This window comes from Enhydra lutris, unplaced genomic scaffold, assembly GCF_002288905.1.
Source record: "Enhydra lutris kenyoni isolate GAN:26980312 unplaced genomic scaffold, ASM228890v2 scaffoldscaffold1, whole genome shotgun sequence".
NCBI lineage: Eukaryota > Metazoa > Chordata > Mammalia > Carnivora > Mustelidae > Enhydra > Enhydra lutris.
Window position 1 is genome coordinate 65,863,065 of NW_019154085.1, and position 16,038 is coordinate 65,879,102.

Sequence of the window (16,038 nt, forward strand, 5' to 3'; positions counted from 1 at the left end):
GACAAGCCAGGCTATGAGACCCATCATAGTGATTTCTCACATATTTAACAGTAAATGCAACTTATGGCTGCATTCCTTACCTACAGCCTGCTAACTGATTTCATAGTAGCATGCAAAAATTATAAGGGCAAAAGACCTTCTAAATTATAAAATGCTTTGTGAATGTTATCATGGGGTAGATATAAACAATTAACTGAATTTTCATCTTCCGAGAAATTTTATTAAAACATCGCTCATCTCTTCGTTTGATTCCATGCTTGGTGTATTAGGGATACATACTCCCGACAAATAAATGCAGAGTAGCTTCTTTCTTTTCTGTAATCACTCAATAATTTTAGGCACGTGTTCTGTGTCACCTTGGGTGAACATTTCCCTTTCTACCTCCAGCCATTCTGTTGCTCTCAAATTTATCCTTTTGTATCTGAGAGTAGGAGCTATACCTGAATCATACAAAGGAGGGAACTGCCAATTTACCAGCTATGCATTCTTCCTTTTCCTCCTGCACATTCTGTCTTCTCACTGATTTATTGGATTGAGTTGTTGCACCCAGACAGCTACATGCCAATCACGTGTACCCTGATTACTCATTATGAGCCTTAGGATACCAGACAACTCACTAATGAGCACATTATAATGCTGGCCAGTGCTAATTAGATGATAATCATGTGCACTGCTTTATTTACAGTCTATCCATTTAAATTAATTGGGCATTTAATTGAACACAGTGTGAAAGAAATTGGAATTGGGTTTTCAAGTTTATTTAAGTTATTTTCACTTTCCATCTCTTATAGGCAGGTGAAATTATTCCCTTGATCTGGACGTTAAGAGCAAATGTGAATGGAATAAATGCTTATTTTATAATGATACACACATATATGTAAATTTATCTCAAGATGTGTTTGGAAACAGCAACCAAATTTGCAATTTTTTTTAAATATCCACTAACATACTTATGTGACCTGATTACAGAAAGATTCTGCATGCATAAGAGATATTAATCAATCCAACACTTAGCTGGAAATATGAGGTGAGATCCTAAACCAACCTGATGGGAATGTTCTGGTATTTTCTTAGGATAGGGCATTTACATTTAATTCATGAATAAATATGTGGCAAACTGTACCTAATTGGTATCCTATGTATTTTCTCTTTTTCATGACACAGTATCCAAATATCCCGGGGTATACATTTTTTTTCTTTTTTTTTTCTTTTTTTTTCCTAGAGAGAATGAGAGAGAGCACGAGAGGAGAGAGAACAGTGGGAGAAACATTCTCTGGCGATCAGAGAGCCTCATGTGGGACTCGATCCCAGACTCCAGGATCATGACCTGAGCAGAGGGCAGTTGCTTAACCAACTGAGCCACCCAGGAGACCCCCAGGGTATACATTTTTAAATGAGTGTATAATTGCCCAAAACCGCATGCATGAATGCATTACTGAATTCAAAGTGACCTTTCATTGAAATAATTTCCTAAGAGCATATGTAGAGTAGACCCAGAGTAACTATATGGAAAAAGGTTTCTAGACAAAATAATCCAGAGGCCAATTCTACTTTTTCCCTCAAACAATAGCGTATCTGGTTTGTGGTCATCTGCTCTCATGCAGTTTGGAGAGGTATCAAATGACTCAGGATCTCTTCTCTAAATAAGCTGGGGAATGTGCTGCTCCAATTGTTTATAAGAACTGTTCATAGAAAAAAACCCATAAACGGTTTTTCTAAAATAATTGGAAGAAAACATGTCTTGGGAAGAGAACTCAAGGGGATTAGATCAAATGGCAGTTTTTGCAGTTATATTGTGTTTCATTAAACTTAAGTTTTCTCTCTTTGTTGACTCAAACAGGTGAATCAAGTAAAATAAATGAGGTAAAGAATTTTAATCACTCTGATAAGGGCCAATATGATTCTGTTTATAACTTTTGGCATCAGAATGTTTGATTCTTCCAGGTCTTACCATGCTGCTTGTTAGTCCAAATGAGTCCAAATCTTTAGCCGAAACAAGTTTTACCAAGTTTCCAGGTACGGTATAAGAACATGTTCCAAGGGAGATGCTGGGTTCATGTTTTTATAAGACCTAAATTGTGTAGAAACAATGGAGGCCCAGACCAGGAAATTCATGGAACTGTATATTCCAACCCTGTCTTTCCAATATGGTAGCTTCTAGTCACATGTAGCTAGCATGAACATGACAAGGGGCTAGTCAGAGTTGTGTTGTGTTTTAAGTATAAATACACATCTGATTTTGAATACTTAATATGATGAAGGAAATGATCTTATTAATAATTTGTATATTGATTACATGTGATAATAATGTTTTGTATATATTGGGTTAAATGAAATATATTATTTAACATTCATTTCACCTGTTTCTTTTTTCTTTGCTGTGACTAGAAAATTTAAAATTAAAGATGTAGTTTGCATTAGCAATTCATATTTTTATTGGAAGACACTGCTCTAACTTAATGGGTTAGTTGTTTTGGGGCTGACAAATTACTGACTACTTGTATTAATTTAAAATGATTATTCAACCAAGATGCATTGAGCTATCACTTTATACCAAGTACTGAGTAAAGTACTGGGAATGTATTTCCTTTCATGTAGATACTGAAACTGGATTTGAAAGACAAATCACAGGAATAGGAGAGTCCAGAAATAGATTCACCAGGAATCCCACTTCTTATAGTACATTCTAAATTTCTAATCACAAAAGTGAGCGTGGTTGTCTCTTCCTGCATTATTCAGAATAGCTTGGAAACAATCTTAAAGTTCAAAAAAAGGGGATGGGGAAAAGAAAATTTGTCGAGACCTAATGTTTACCATGAAGCCAATGAAATGATAATATGGACCCATGTTTATTCTTTTTGTAGAATGCTATTCATTGTATGTTGTGTAGAAGTGAATTTCTGATCATTATGGGTGGTATGATGCCATCTGTCCATCTCTCTCTGTGTGTGTGTGTGTGTGTGTGTGTCTCCAGCAGATTGGTTTCCTGAGATTTCCTTTCCTAATCATCCTGGAGACTCCCATCATCTCATTCCTTTTTTTTTTTTTTTTTAAGATTTTATCTATTTATTCAAGAAGGAGAGAGAGAGTGAGTGAGGGGCAGAGGCAGAGAGAGAAGCAGGCTCCCCAATCAGCAGGGATTCTGATGTGGGACTCAATCCCAGGACTCTGAGATCATGACCTGAGCCGAAGGCAAATGCTTAACCAACTGAGCCACCCAGGTGCCCCCCATCACCTAATTCTTGAGTTAGATCACCTGTTTCCTAGGTCCCATCTCTTCCTCTTTCTTCATTTACTTTTATTTTAGGGAAAGCCTCCTGTGGCTTCCTGTGAAAATATGTGTGGGGAGGGAAAATTTTGAAACTTTACATGACTGAGAGTTTCTTTAGGCTCATTCCTGAGGAGAGTTTTCTGGATATGGAATTCTAGGATAGAAATAATTTCCCCTCAGAATTTTGAAAGCATATCTTTACATCTTCTGACTTTTAGTGTTATTGTCAAGAGATTCTGTGTCATTATAATCCTTTAGTATATATAACATGTTTTGCCCTCTCCTTGAAAATTTGAGTGTCTTCTTTCCCCAGTTTTCTAAGATTGCATAATAGTGTGCCTACAAAGGATCTTTACTTATTTATTATATTTGACATTAGTTGAACCCTTTCAGGTTGAAAGTTTATATTCTCCAGTTACAGGAAATATCTTTAGACCATATAATAATTTACTCCCCTCTAATCTTTCTTTCTAGAACTGCAATTAGCTAATTATTATACCTCCTGGATTGTTCTTCTAAAATTTTTCTTTTTTTTTTTTCTACTTTTTGGCTCTATATTTTTGTCCCACTTTCATGGAAATTTCCCCAATTTTATCTTCCAATCCTTCTACTTTTTTTTTCTCCTGTAAAAATTAATTACTCAGGGTCATAGGATGAGTTTGATCATAGCATGAACCCATCCGAAAACATTAAAAATCACAGAAAGACTTGAGATAAATGTCAGAACAGAGAAAGCAAGTACCCCTATTATCTGAGAAACATTAATAATGTAAAATTGCAGAGACCAAATCCTTGCCAGCAATATAAGATATGGGATAGATATGGAAACACTGGCGCTCCCTGGTGTTGTAAAATAAATTTGCAACTTTATTTATTTCTATATTTTTAAGGTTATAATCCTTTACCTTGTCGCTGAGCCTCAAAAACAATTGCTTTCCCACATTATTTCAAACCCTCTGCTGTCAACCTTTTCCCACTCATCAATAACTTTCAAGTACCTTATTTGAAAAATGACTCTTACTCATTCATTTTTCACACCCCACACATTCCACTCCAGGAAACTGGCAAGCTCCCAGCACAGAGCTTATGTTCCTCTTCGAAATGCACTCTTAAACAAATGGATTTTGGTTTTCTTTCTTCAGTATTACAGGATGAGCACATGCATACTGAAAAATTTAATTCCTTCTTGCAGGCATCTTTATTCTGCAATGTTATTGTCCCTGCCATTTTTCATGACTTAACTAGAGTGCTGACTTAACTAGAGTGCTGTCCTCCACCCCCTCCCTCCCTGACTTGGCAACCATCAATTCTTCTGACCTAACTAATTAACTTACTAAACCACCTTTATGGTTATTTTCCAGGAAATATGGGACAGACACATAAATAATATACTTCAATATACAACAGCTCAGGCTTAATTTGTAGGCAGAATTTCACTTGTTGGCCATAGGAAAAAAATGTGTACATTGAGTACATTTGGGAAAGAGATAGAGTAGGAAGACATCTTGATGGCAGGACAACTTGATAGGAACAGTTACTGAATTTTTCACTTCTGTTGTCAAGAGCTCTTTTTTGTTTTTGTGGTTTTTATTTTTTTTATTTTTTTGGATGTTCATTTTAATGAACTCTTGCTTTTATTTAAATAGATGGGAATATCTTCTCATCTCATTATGTAAATTTATTGCCATTCTTAATGTTTTCCAAACGTTTGCTTTGGCTCTGTTACCTCTAATATCCTTGTTCTGGGCATTCTATTGTTGTCATTTTGACTTTTGTTTTAAAATATTTCCTCAGTGCCTGGTGATTCTCAACAATCTATTCCTATGGAAGAGTGAGATACTGAAAAGCCAAGGGGTACGTGTTGCTGGCAGTGGGTTTCACCATAGAGTAATCTGATTGGGGAGTTTCGTTGGAGGATCTCTGCCCCAATAGTCTCTTTTCTTGGATTAGCCAGTTTCCCCAGAGGGTACTTCTAAAAACTCCTGCCAGAAGAGGAGGGAGCTGGAATTTTTTTTTTTCCTGTTCATATATAGCTTCATATTCAATCCCTTTGTCTTCAGCTGCCCCTTCACATGTGACTTGTGTCTCTCAGTGCAAATGAGCTTCCCCATCCATCCCCAATTCCTTTGCTAGAATTACAGAAGGGCAGCCATCCTGCTGCAGGAGGAGTGTGTACTTCTGTTTCCATACAGGGGCAACCAATGTGGAGGGTGGTGACAAGGATTAAAAACCTGGGTTAGAGTCTTTATCCCAGGCTGCTGTCCTTTGTCTCTTCAAAGTCTACTCATGAAATGAAAACAGTGCATTTTACCTTGCTGCAGCTTCATATAGTGTTATACAAAACAAAACCAAAAAAAGCCACACTGGCAGATTCTAGTGCAGTAAATGTTGACATCATCACCCACCTACTATACCCTGAATCTATAAATCCACACTCCTAACTGGTAAGTCCCTGCAAATACTTGCCCCTTTCTTCCTCTCCCAGCCTGAGAGTATCCAGAGTATCAAAGCCCTCCTTTACCTATCCTCATTCTTAGAGATGAATGAATCTGCTTTCACTTGCAAGAAAACTTAAGTGAAGAAATAGTTGGTTGTCGGTCCTCCTGTTATCTTCACACAGGATCCTGGTCCAGCTTGATAAACCCTCATTGACTGCTTATTATAAGTGCACTTGGCTCTGTGTACACTGAAGTTTTAAAAATGCAAAGGATAGTGCTCTGCCCTTGAGGAATCCAAAGTCTCATTTGTTCTGACTTCTCGTTAATTCCCATGTAGTTGGGACTGGCTTCTGCATGGAGAAAGCCACTGGGTAATGGCTGAGCACCTGCTTGACATTGGATTTTCACTCATACTAACCCTAGTTTCTTTCATTTTCTATATACACATTTTAAAAACTAAGATATTATTGAAGGTCATTAGAAATTAACTTGGATCCCAACATATGACAATGTCTGTAAAAGTAAAATATAATCATTTCTCCTTAAAGAAAAAAAACAACCTGGCCCTCCTGTCATTGGTGCATGATCTGTACATGAAGTTCTTGGATCAGATCAGCTGATGGGGGCTCCTGTGGTGACGAGTTTGTAATAGGCTCCTTTCTGGGCCATCAGTACTTCATGGGTCCCCTCTTCAATCACTCTTCCCTGTGACATTACAGCAATGATATCTGAATTTTGGATGGTAGACAAACGATGAGCGATGACAATGCAGGTCCGACCTTCTCTGGCTTTGTCCAGGGCGACCTGCACTGTCTGCAAAGAGAAGGTGGAAAGTGATGCAAAGACACATGTTTGTTGCCTGGCCCGACACCACAAGAATTCTGCTGAACATTATGTGAGTAACATTGCGATTCTCAGGGGTTAAACCCTGACAGGTGGGAAAAGATGGCACACGTATTTGCTGACTGCAAGGCATCAATGATTTCAATTGCAATCTACAGGCTGGGATATTTCAGTGAAGCAAGAATGAAGCAAACTAGAGGTCACTGGAGTTTTAAAACACTTGATGGTCTTGTTGGCAAAAATGAAACCAAGGAAACCATGTAAGGTAGCAGTTAGGTGGTGGCTCTGGATACTGATCTTCATTGAGGGCATTTTAGTTCTCTCCAAATGAACCCTGATTTGTAAGGAGTTCACTATAAATGGTAAATTTCGTAATTTTGCTTTGCCCGGTTTCATTTGCTTTCATGCACGCTGCACATTGGACACCACCTCTTACTTTGTGTTGTACACTGTCTACCTGCTCTGCCATGTAACTTTGAAATTATAAAATATGAAGTGCCCAACCGATGACCTAGATTATTGTATTTCACTTAAGAAAGCTAATTACTTACCCTTGGAAAAGTGTCACCTAGCCTAGACAGTCTTAAAAACAATTCTTATTTTAAAATTCAAATGCCTTTTTTTATTTGAAACAATCTCATTTTGCCTCACTTCCCCTCGACTACCATCTTTTTGCTCCACCTGGTAGTGCCATTTGTACCGTTAATGAATCAGAAAATTGAAAAGAGTGCCTTTTTATAAGGGCATATATTAGAGCAAAAGACTCATTTATAATGATCTATGACTTTAGAAAATCAATACATACCTTTTCGCTTTCTGTGTCTAAGGCAGAAGTAGCTTCATCTAGCAGCAAGATTTTAGGATCTCGAACAATGGCCCGAGCAATAGCAATACGTTGTTTCTCTCCTCGAGATAGTTGAGACCCTTGGGCTCCAACATTAGTTTCATATTTCTGGAAAAGGTATGGTAAGTTTGAGACCCAGAAACAGTCATTGTTCCTATGCTGGATGGAGCCTACATCAATGACCTCGCCGTGGATTTAAACTTTTTTTTTTTTTTTTTTTAAATTGGGAATAATAAATGAGTCCTTTTCTAAAGGATGTCAAGTCCATTTAGGGATATAAGAAAAATACGGGGTTTTTTGGGAACCTAGGGGATTTTATATCCCTTTCTCTGCATTTATTTTAGGTTTATATATATATTTTTCTTTCTCCCTGTCTATGAGATCTCTGTGATTTAAGATTCCTGATTTCCAAACCCTTATCTGGAAGATCTTTCCAAGGTGTAATGATCCTACCAATGCAAGGGCCCTTTGAGAGATCTTTTGGTCCATCCTCTTACTAGGAAGGCATCATTCTGGATCACAAGCTTATGTGCAAATCCCCACTCTGCTGCTTACTAACTCTGTGAGCATGAACACATTATTTAAATTTCTTTGAGCATCCAACTTGTCTGTAAATGCAGACATTAATAACTAATTCATATATTTGTTGTTTTAGGCGAAGTTATAAAGGAAAATCCCTAGCTATATGCCTGGCATGGCTACATAAAAAATAGTTAACATTCATGGAATATTTACCATGCACTGGGTATTGTGTTAACTAGTCCAGGCAGATGATCCTTTAACATTCACAGAAATAATTTTCTCCCTACTTTACAGATTACAGATTTAGGCCCAGACAGGTAAGAAGATTGTGTAAAGACAAACAAATACAAAGCAGTAAAGGTGAAGTCTAAATTCAGGTGTGTCTTATTTCTGAGACTGTGCCCTTGACCACTACTCTCCCTTGCCTTCCACAACAAGCATGTTTCCTCCCTGTCTCCTTTGCCTCCTGACGAATGCTAACCAGCCAAGAGAGATTCCTGACAGTCTGCTTTGTCCTAGTGGAAAAACAGTGCTCAGTGAAGAGTATGATGGGTAAGTCCGTATGAGAAAGAGGCCATAAACCACCTCCAAGCCTCTGTCTCCCACAAAATGAGAACATGTTTAGCAAAGATTCGTGGAATAAAGGAATCTCAAAGGAACACAGGAGCTTTGCTCTTCATTCAGAACACAACAACCAGTAATTTCCACATGCTTGTGTCTTACGTTACCCAGGCTAGAGCCAGGCTAAGACTTAGGAGCCCTTGTGAAAAAGAACAAAGGAAAAAGCCCACCATAAGAGCACAAATTTTAGAAACATAATCACTTACAAAGAAAAGCAATTTTCCAGTGATATTTAAAAGAGGGGGAAAAGATTAAAAGTTTGGTTCCTAAAATTTTGTTTCCATGTATTAGTTTTCTTTGTGAGAAACCCCCACGAGGCTCTTGGTGGATGGAAAAATGCAGAGTCAATATTGTACTAAGTTCAAACTTGGCTCTGGAAAAGTGAGAAGCACGAAGGCAGGTGCAACTCCCCCCACCATGCACAGAAGAGGCTGCCAAGTGATGCCATCATGACCATGACCATGACCATAATAATAGCAGCAGCTTTCTTTGGATGGCTATCATGTGTATTCTCCCATTTTAATGTTGTTTTGCCAATGGCCGAGTCTCAGAAAAGATAAGAAATTGTGCCACAGTTACCCAGCTAGGGAGTGGCAGGGTTTGAGTTCAAACCTCTGCCTGCTCCAAATCTCAGGATTGTTTCCCACCTTGCTCCTCGGAGTCTCAGTGTAGTTGTGCTTTATGTACAATAAGTTTCATGGCATCTTTTGCACTGGATAATATAATACTAAACACTAAAAAGTAGGTTGATGAAGGACATTTTTTGCTTAAAAGACAGAGGCAATCCCAGGGCACCAGGAAATGACCCGTGTTGCCTTTGACCCTCTCTTTGAGTCACAGTCATAACACTTTTTGGCCGCTCTACCTCTACCCATCCCCATCTCCCACAGGGAAAGACTCTGACCTAGTCCTCACCTCTGGGAGTGACATGACAAAGTCATGTAGCTGCGCCTGCTTTGCGGCTTCTATGACTTTTTCCATGGGGATTTCTTTGGTGGTGTCCCCATACTTGATATTGTCCATGATGCTACAGGCAAACAACACTGGCTCCTGGGAAACAATCCCAATGTTCGATCGGAGAAACTGGACATTGACCCTTTTGCTGTCATGCCCATCTATCATCTGCCAATAGAGGGGACAAACAGAGCATTAAATTTTAGAATCCCAGCAGTGAGGAAGGTTCATATTCTAGAGGTAGTATTATACAAGACATTTGCTTTGCTTAAGAGAGAAAAAGTCCCAGGAGTCTTATAAGTAAGTTATGTTTCCTTTGACCTCTGGAGGTAATATGTGTCAGGAGTGGTGTCAGAGTTAGGATTGTATTATGGTTTTGTTTGTTTGTTTTCCAAAGTCTAGCTTTATAGGCAGTGAAAATGAGAAAGTCACTCAGAACAGTTATTTTGTCAAGAAAAATTTCCCTTAGACTTTGGTGCAGTATATCCCCTACAAGTATGAAGAATTGCTCCATTTTGAGACTCCACAGGTTATGAAAGGGGCTTTTCTATGTAAAGCTATTGGACTATATAAGAATTAAATCTGTTTCCTTTATTTTACTGATACTAACAGGAGCTAATAGACCCAAGTAAGAAAGGAGTACATTTATTCACTTAGTCAACAAACATATATTGAATTTCCTGTTGCAAGGACACCATTCTAGACAGTCTTTTGGCTGTCATGTGAAGAAAAAATAATCTGTGTTTTAGCTATTCATGGGCAAGACACTCAAGTACAGGAACGCAAATATCTACCAGTTGAGCTGTTTCACTTAAAAGCCTTAAAACAGTAAAGGTATGATATGTCTAAAACTACTGTAAATTGTTTGGCCTTATGATTTCAGAAAAAGATTATGTTAAATGTTGTGAACGTGCTATATTTTCATTAAATTCTCAGTAATGGAAAAAGCAAACATTCGTCGGAAAAAAATGTAGAGCATTCTTCAGCAATTAGCCCTCGTTTATCTTCCTCTACTCATTTTCCATAGTACTTATAGATTGCAAAGCACAATTTAATACCTAATTACATACGGGAGCTGTTTGCTAATTACTGTACATGAGCTAGTATTGTAAGCCCCCAAAAGGCAGAAGACATGCTTCATGCTCTTAGAATCTCCCAGAGGGCCTAAGACAGTACTCTATATCAGAGGAATTTAATGTTGAAAATGTTGAAAGCTGCATTTGGTAGCTTTCTTAAGAGCAAAGACAATTTTTACAAATTGCATAAAAGGTGGTATCTTTCCACTTGAAAAATGTTCGCAGAATTATTTTACAGTGATACAACAAAATGTATTGTGTTTATGATATGCAAGGAATCATGCTGATTTCGTCATGGGCATTGCTTCCTACCTATGACCAGGACAGGCAATGAGCACATTGAGAGAAACACATTTAATGTATACGTTAATGTTGGAAAGCTCAAATATGAAGTATCTGGGTGTCTGTATGTCTCATAGTTCAGAGTCAACCTGGGGTGATAGGATGATCTGACATTTTTGGAAATTAGACCCTCTCCTTTGCAGAGATCAGACCCCAGTGTGATGTGCCTTCTAGGTTCATCGATCACTACTTACTTTTAAGCAAATTAAAATCTTTATACCAAAAATTAATAATAATGTGATTATAAATTATATATAATCAAGTCTTTCTCCTTATTTGCATAATTTCCTCAATTCTACCAATATCTGTTTACTTGTTTCTTTGTTTTGCTTTATGCAGGGGACTCTTTAGTTGCCTCCTTTGAGTTTCAGCATTTATTTTCTTAATGTGACCTGTCCTCATGGCAATGAAGATTATACTACCCACAGAACTCAAAAAGGCTTTTTTTCAAAATATTAGGATTAAGCAACCAATCAAGTGTGGAGCAGAATAAAACATTTTCAGACCTATGCCTCTGAATCATTTTTAGAAAACTACTGGTGGATGCACTCCAACAAAGTGAAAGGGAAACCCAGGAAGAAGACGATATGGAATTAGGAAATAGTGGATCTAATCCAAGAAAACTTGGCAGGAACCTCAGAGGGTGACAACTGTTTGGCAGCCACAAGGTGTAATTAATCCAGACAGTGATAGACATAAGAGAAAAAAGAAGTTCCCTCAGAAAAGGCAGTGGGATAGAGACATTGGAAGAATATAAAAATTTTATATAAAGGCAGAGGATGCAAGAAAAAAGAAAGCCTTTCAGAAAAGGATCAAGAAAGAAAATGTACTGCTGACCTAACTCACCACTTGACTAGGGGATGAACATTATTTGCATAGTCATAACAAAAGTTGTTAGTAGATTTTTAACCTTTAGAGTCAGCCTAGAGTGAAAGCTGAAAGATAGTAAATGTTATAAACAGAACATTACTGTTTTGCATTTTGATAATATAAAAGTACAGTTATTAGGACTGGAGAAATAAAAGGAGGGAGGAAGAGGTGAAAATAAACAGAATTGCTACGAACCTCATATCAGAAATGAGAATTCAAAAGACACTATCTATAGGTGGTGGAAAAGAAGCAGAATTACATTCATTAAATTTACAAACAGAGGAAATGTTTAAAGTGATGTATCTATGTTGGGAGGACATGCATAAAGGGAAGGGGAGTGGGAAGGATAAGCTAAATTTCCATCTCTTGAGAATAAATCAACAGAGAATCTAAATTTGTTAAATCGTGAAATAGCAGCATAATCATATTATGTAGAGACACTGAGGTAATCATTGAAAGATCTAAAAACATCATGTAGTTAAAAATAGTCTTTGAGCAGAGAAATGGGGAGCGGTGGAAAAGGGTAGAATAATAGGACGCTTTTTATCACAAATCTTTCCTATTTTATTTTGTATTCCTCTGTATATATCATTTGGAAAGAAAGAAAAAGGGTAGAAAAGAGAAGAAATGCTCTGGAAAATGAGCAACAAAGCAGTTCACCAATTTTTCCAAATCTCCTTGCCAAAGTTTTACGGCACAGAACTACCAATTTGAGTTCTTCATGTCATTGAGACATAAGTTTCTCAAACCAGGATTGTCAGATTTTTCGTATTACACTCCCCTCCCCCCTTGCTTATTTATCATTCCGTTCCTTATCACCACCGTCAGTTTTTCCCTTCACGGTCATTAGTTTCCTGATTAGTTTGCACTTTCTGCTCCATTTACAGGTAAGTGAACACTTCGGTTAAACACACTCATCTCTAGCTTTGCTGTGCTTTGTGTAACTGGTCAGCAGGCCATCTGGAACTGGAAAGAATATGATGTTAGAAAGTGTGAGGTAGAATCAGGTCACCCAGCAAATGACTGAAACTGGAAAATATCCATAGGGGTAAGTGTCCAAGGCAAGCATTTTAGAGTGAGTCTGGCAAGGTGTGATCTGGAAACCACGTTGAAGGGGTTGGAGATGCTCAGTAGAAAGCAAAATTCTCCGAGGCATTTGCATTGCTTACCAGCTTCCCTTGGTCAGGATCATAAAAACGTTCCAACAGCTGAATACTGGTGCTTTTGCCACAACCACTGCTTCCAACAAAGGCCAGTGTTTGACCTGGACGAACTGATACTGAGAGACCATTCAGAACTTGAATATCAGGTCGAGAAGGATATGTAAATTTACAGTCAACAAAGTCAATCTGGCCTTGGAAGTTGTCCTGTGGATGGGAAGATAGGACTTATATAGGTTCCTACTAGAACCTAGAGTACTGAAAATGCAGCTAACTCTGAGTTTTAAGTCCTTGTTTCAGATACCTTCAACAGCATGCAACCACAGTGCAAAGTCTGAAGACAGCCACTTGATGAAACGGCTTCCTGTTCCCTATCTTGGCAGGTAGAGGCTAAAGGGAGGTTTGAGCAGTGAAATGAAAGATGTGAGACCTCTCATTCCCATTCTAACCTAAAGGGATTTTCTCGTCATCCATTCCTTGACATTCTTAATGGAAAAAAACGACTAGAAGATACAATTCCATTGCAGAGGCCAGGAACTGTCCAAACCCCTACAGTTGTGCTCCCCCTGAAGATTTCAAATAATAGCATTATGCTTCCGATGACTCAGAAAGTTACTTGCACCCATCCAAAGGTGGACGCCATTATTTGTACTATCTGAATCATAAATTATAGAAAGGGATAGACATTTAATAACAACAGGAGGAATGGGTCACTTGACCAATTTACAAAGATTTCTGAATTTCTTTCAGCTTTACTAGAGTTTGGTTTTGTTTTATTCTCTTGAACACACTGGAATATTAAAAAAAAAAAAAGGCAGGGAGGATGAAAAAACACCTGTGATAACCATCAGAAGAAAAAATACTTTGTTGAGATCAACTTAGTGTTCTGGGGTTTCATATGAGCTAAAACTTGAACCTAGATAAACATTAAATCAGGGGCGCCTGGATGGCTCAGTGGGTTAAAGCCTCTGCCTTCAGCTCAGGTCATGATCCCAGAGTTCTGAGATCAAGCCCCACATCGAGATTTCTGCTCAGCAGGGAGCCTGCTTCCTCCTCTCTCTCTGCCTGCCTCTCTGCCTACTTGTGATCTCTGTCAAATAAATAAAATCTTTTTTAAAAAAATTAAATCATTGTTATTGGACAAGAAGAACTGTTTTTTCTACATCCCGTGCCAGAACATTGGTAGAAAACACGGTGGTTGGGTAGGTTTCAAAAGACATCCAGCTTCATTCATTCTGGAACTAAGTGTGTTTTACATTACACAGAATTTAGCATTCACTGGATATCATTGCCTTATTCAAATGCCAGCTTTATGAATAATTTTAATGCTAATTTACTTCATTCCTTTACATTTATAAATCTACTGTCTGTGCACTCTGAGTGCATATGAATGAATCCATAAACTGCAGGAACTGAAAAGCTAAGTGGTATCATCTGACCAGCCCCAACGGCCCTTCTGCGCACATGTACACACTCATAAGCACGGTCCTCCCCCACTCCCCCTATACCCGCCTCAGTACTCACCCACTTTTCACCTGCACTGCTATACACCTTGATTGGGGGCTGTCGGTCCAGCAGTTGAAAAAAGCGTGCAGCTGCTATCTTAGCTTTGGCATAACTAGGGGTGTAAGAGAAAGCTCTTCCAAGGGCTGTCGCACTGACTACAACCGAAGAGATCACCCTGCAGTAGGGCAGACACCGGGTAGAGAAAGAGTGTGGGGTGGTTGATAGGACAGCCTAAGAGACAGACATGGGGTGGGGGAGGCAGCCCTGGTTCTGCTAGGAAAGAATGGAGCAGCCTTGAGCAGGTCTCCCTAGACTTGTCTGGGAATGGGGGCTTGGAGAGACTAGCAGTTTGCAAATGAGTTCTATGTAAAAATGGTAAGTTGAATTGAACAAGGAGTGTTCACACCTCCAAACCCTGCTTTAACGATGATAGCCTCTTTTTCAAAAACTTGTTTGGGGAAAAAAAAGACTTCTTAAAAAAAAAAAAAAAAAAAAGGAAGAGAGGGGGCTTGAAAGATCACCAGATTGGGTTGAGTTCTTCCAAAGCTAACATTCTTTGAATCTCTGATACGTCTGCAAAAGACAAGGATTAGTGATCTAAGCATCCTTTTGTACCAAGCATGCATGTCATTTATGCTCAGACACCTTGGGAAAGATACAATTGTCTGCTTGCTTCTCCAGCCTTTAACTATATTCACGGGGTGCATAATTAGTGAGCGAATGGGTGTGTGAATACAGGAGTGATTAATATGGTGAGAGAGAGCTCCAGTTAAAGGGATGCACAGAGGGCCTGCCTCAGTGGTGGTGGAGGGTGACGTGCAGAGTGTTTTACTGCTGAGCTCATGAACAGGAATTCTTTCAGGCTAGACTTGCAAACCCAAACATCTCTAGGAGCCCAGCCCAAAGCTTGAAGCAATGAAAAGCACCTGGAACAAAATGGGAAATGGTGGAAGGTGATGTTTCAGTTTTTAAAGAGAAGCCAGAAGTTGGGAATTTTCCACACTTTCCCAATTTTTACATATGCGCAAATAATTCTTCAAATATCTCACATAAACTAACAAGTCAACGGTATGTGATTTCTGATTTGGGACTTCACAGCTCTCAATAGGCCAAAATTTAGGAAAGAGGCTTTCCTGATCGGGGTGGGTTGAGCAGGGCAGGAGAAAAAACTTCTTCTATATTTTTAGAAGAAATATAGAAGGCAAGAAGACAGAACTCATAGCTTGAGAAGGACCTCAAAAGAACAGATTTCTATTGGGACCACTTTTCCTAATGTCTTCCCAAGGCCTTCTCAGACCATTCCCCCTCATCCCTCTAACATACCTCCACTGCCCCCCAACACAACAGCCATATACATGTGCCCCTATATACATGTGCCCCTAGTCCCTTTGTACCCTGACACCCTTTGGCTCTCACCTCCAGAAATGGGAGAAACTGGATTCAAAGCTAATCTTATCAGAAGAGCAGGCACAGATTATAAGAAAAGAACATAATTCCCCTGTCCTGGCCTTTGCTGTCTCCACCTGGCAGGATTCAGCTGGAAACGTGCCCTTCCTGCAAGAAGTAGAGTTCAGGTAAGACGGTTCAAAGA

The 16,038-nt window shown here is 38.8% G+C and overlaps 1 protein-coding gene across 2 annotated transcripts in view; it reads right to left on the reverse strand.

The window, feature by feature from the left end:
- Positions 1-6,270: 6,270 nt before the first annotated feature.
- The window catches only part of LOC111142692 (ATP binding cassette subfamily B member 11), a 95,258-nt gene continuing 85,490 nt past the window's right edge, over positions 6,271-16,038 (reverse strand). The window contains exons 24-28 of one of the 2 annotated variants that reach the window (XM_022495988.1): positions 14,466-14,622; positions 12,951-13,148; positions 9,455-9,661; positions 7,358-7,504; positions 6,271-6,522 (exon numbers count right to left, since the gene is read on the reverse strand). In XM_022495988.1, the coding sequence (XP_022351696.1) occupies positions 6,322-6,522; positions 7,358-7,504; positions 9,455-9,661; positions 12,951-13,148; positions 14,466-14,622 (910 nt within the window). In that variant the 3' untranslated portion in view covers positions 6,271-6,321. The remainder of the gene's footprint in view (positions 6,523-7,357; positions 7,505-9,454; positions 9,662-12,950; positions 13,149-14,465; positions 14,623-16,038) is intronic. The other variant, XM_022495990.1, reaches the window with a different exon arrangement.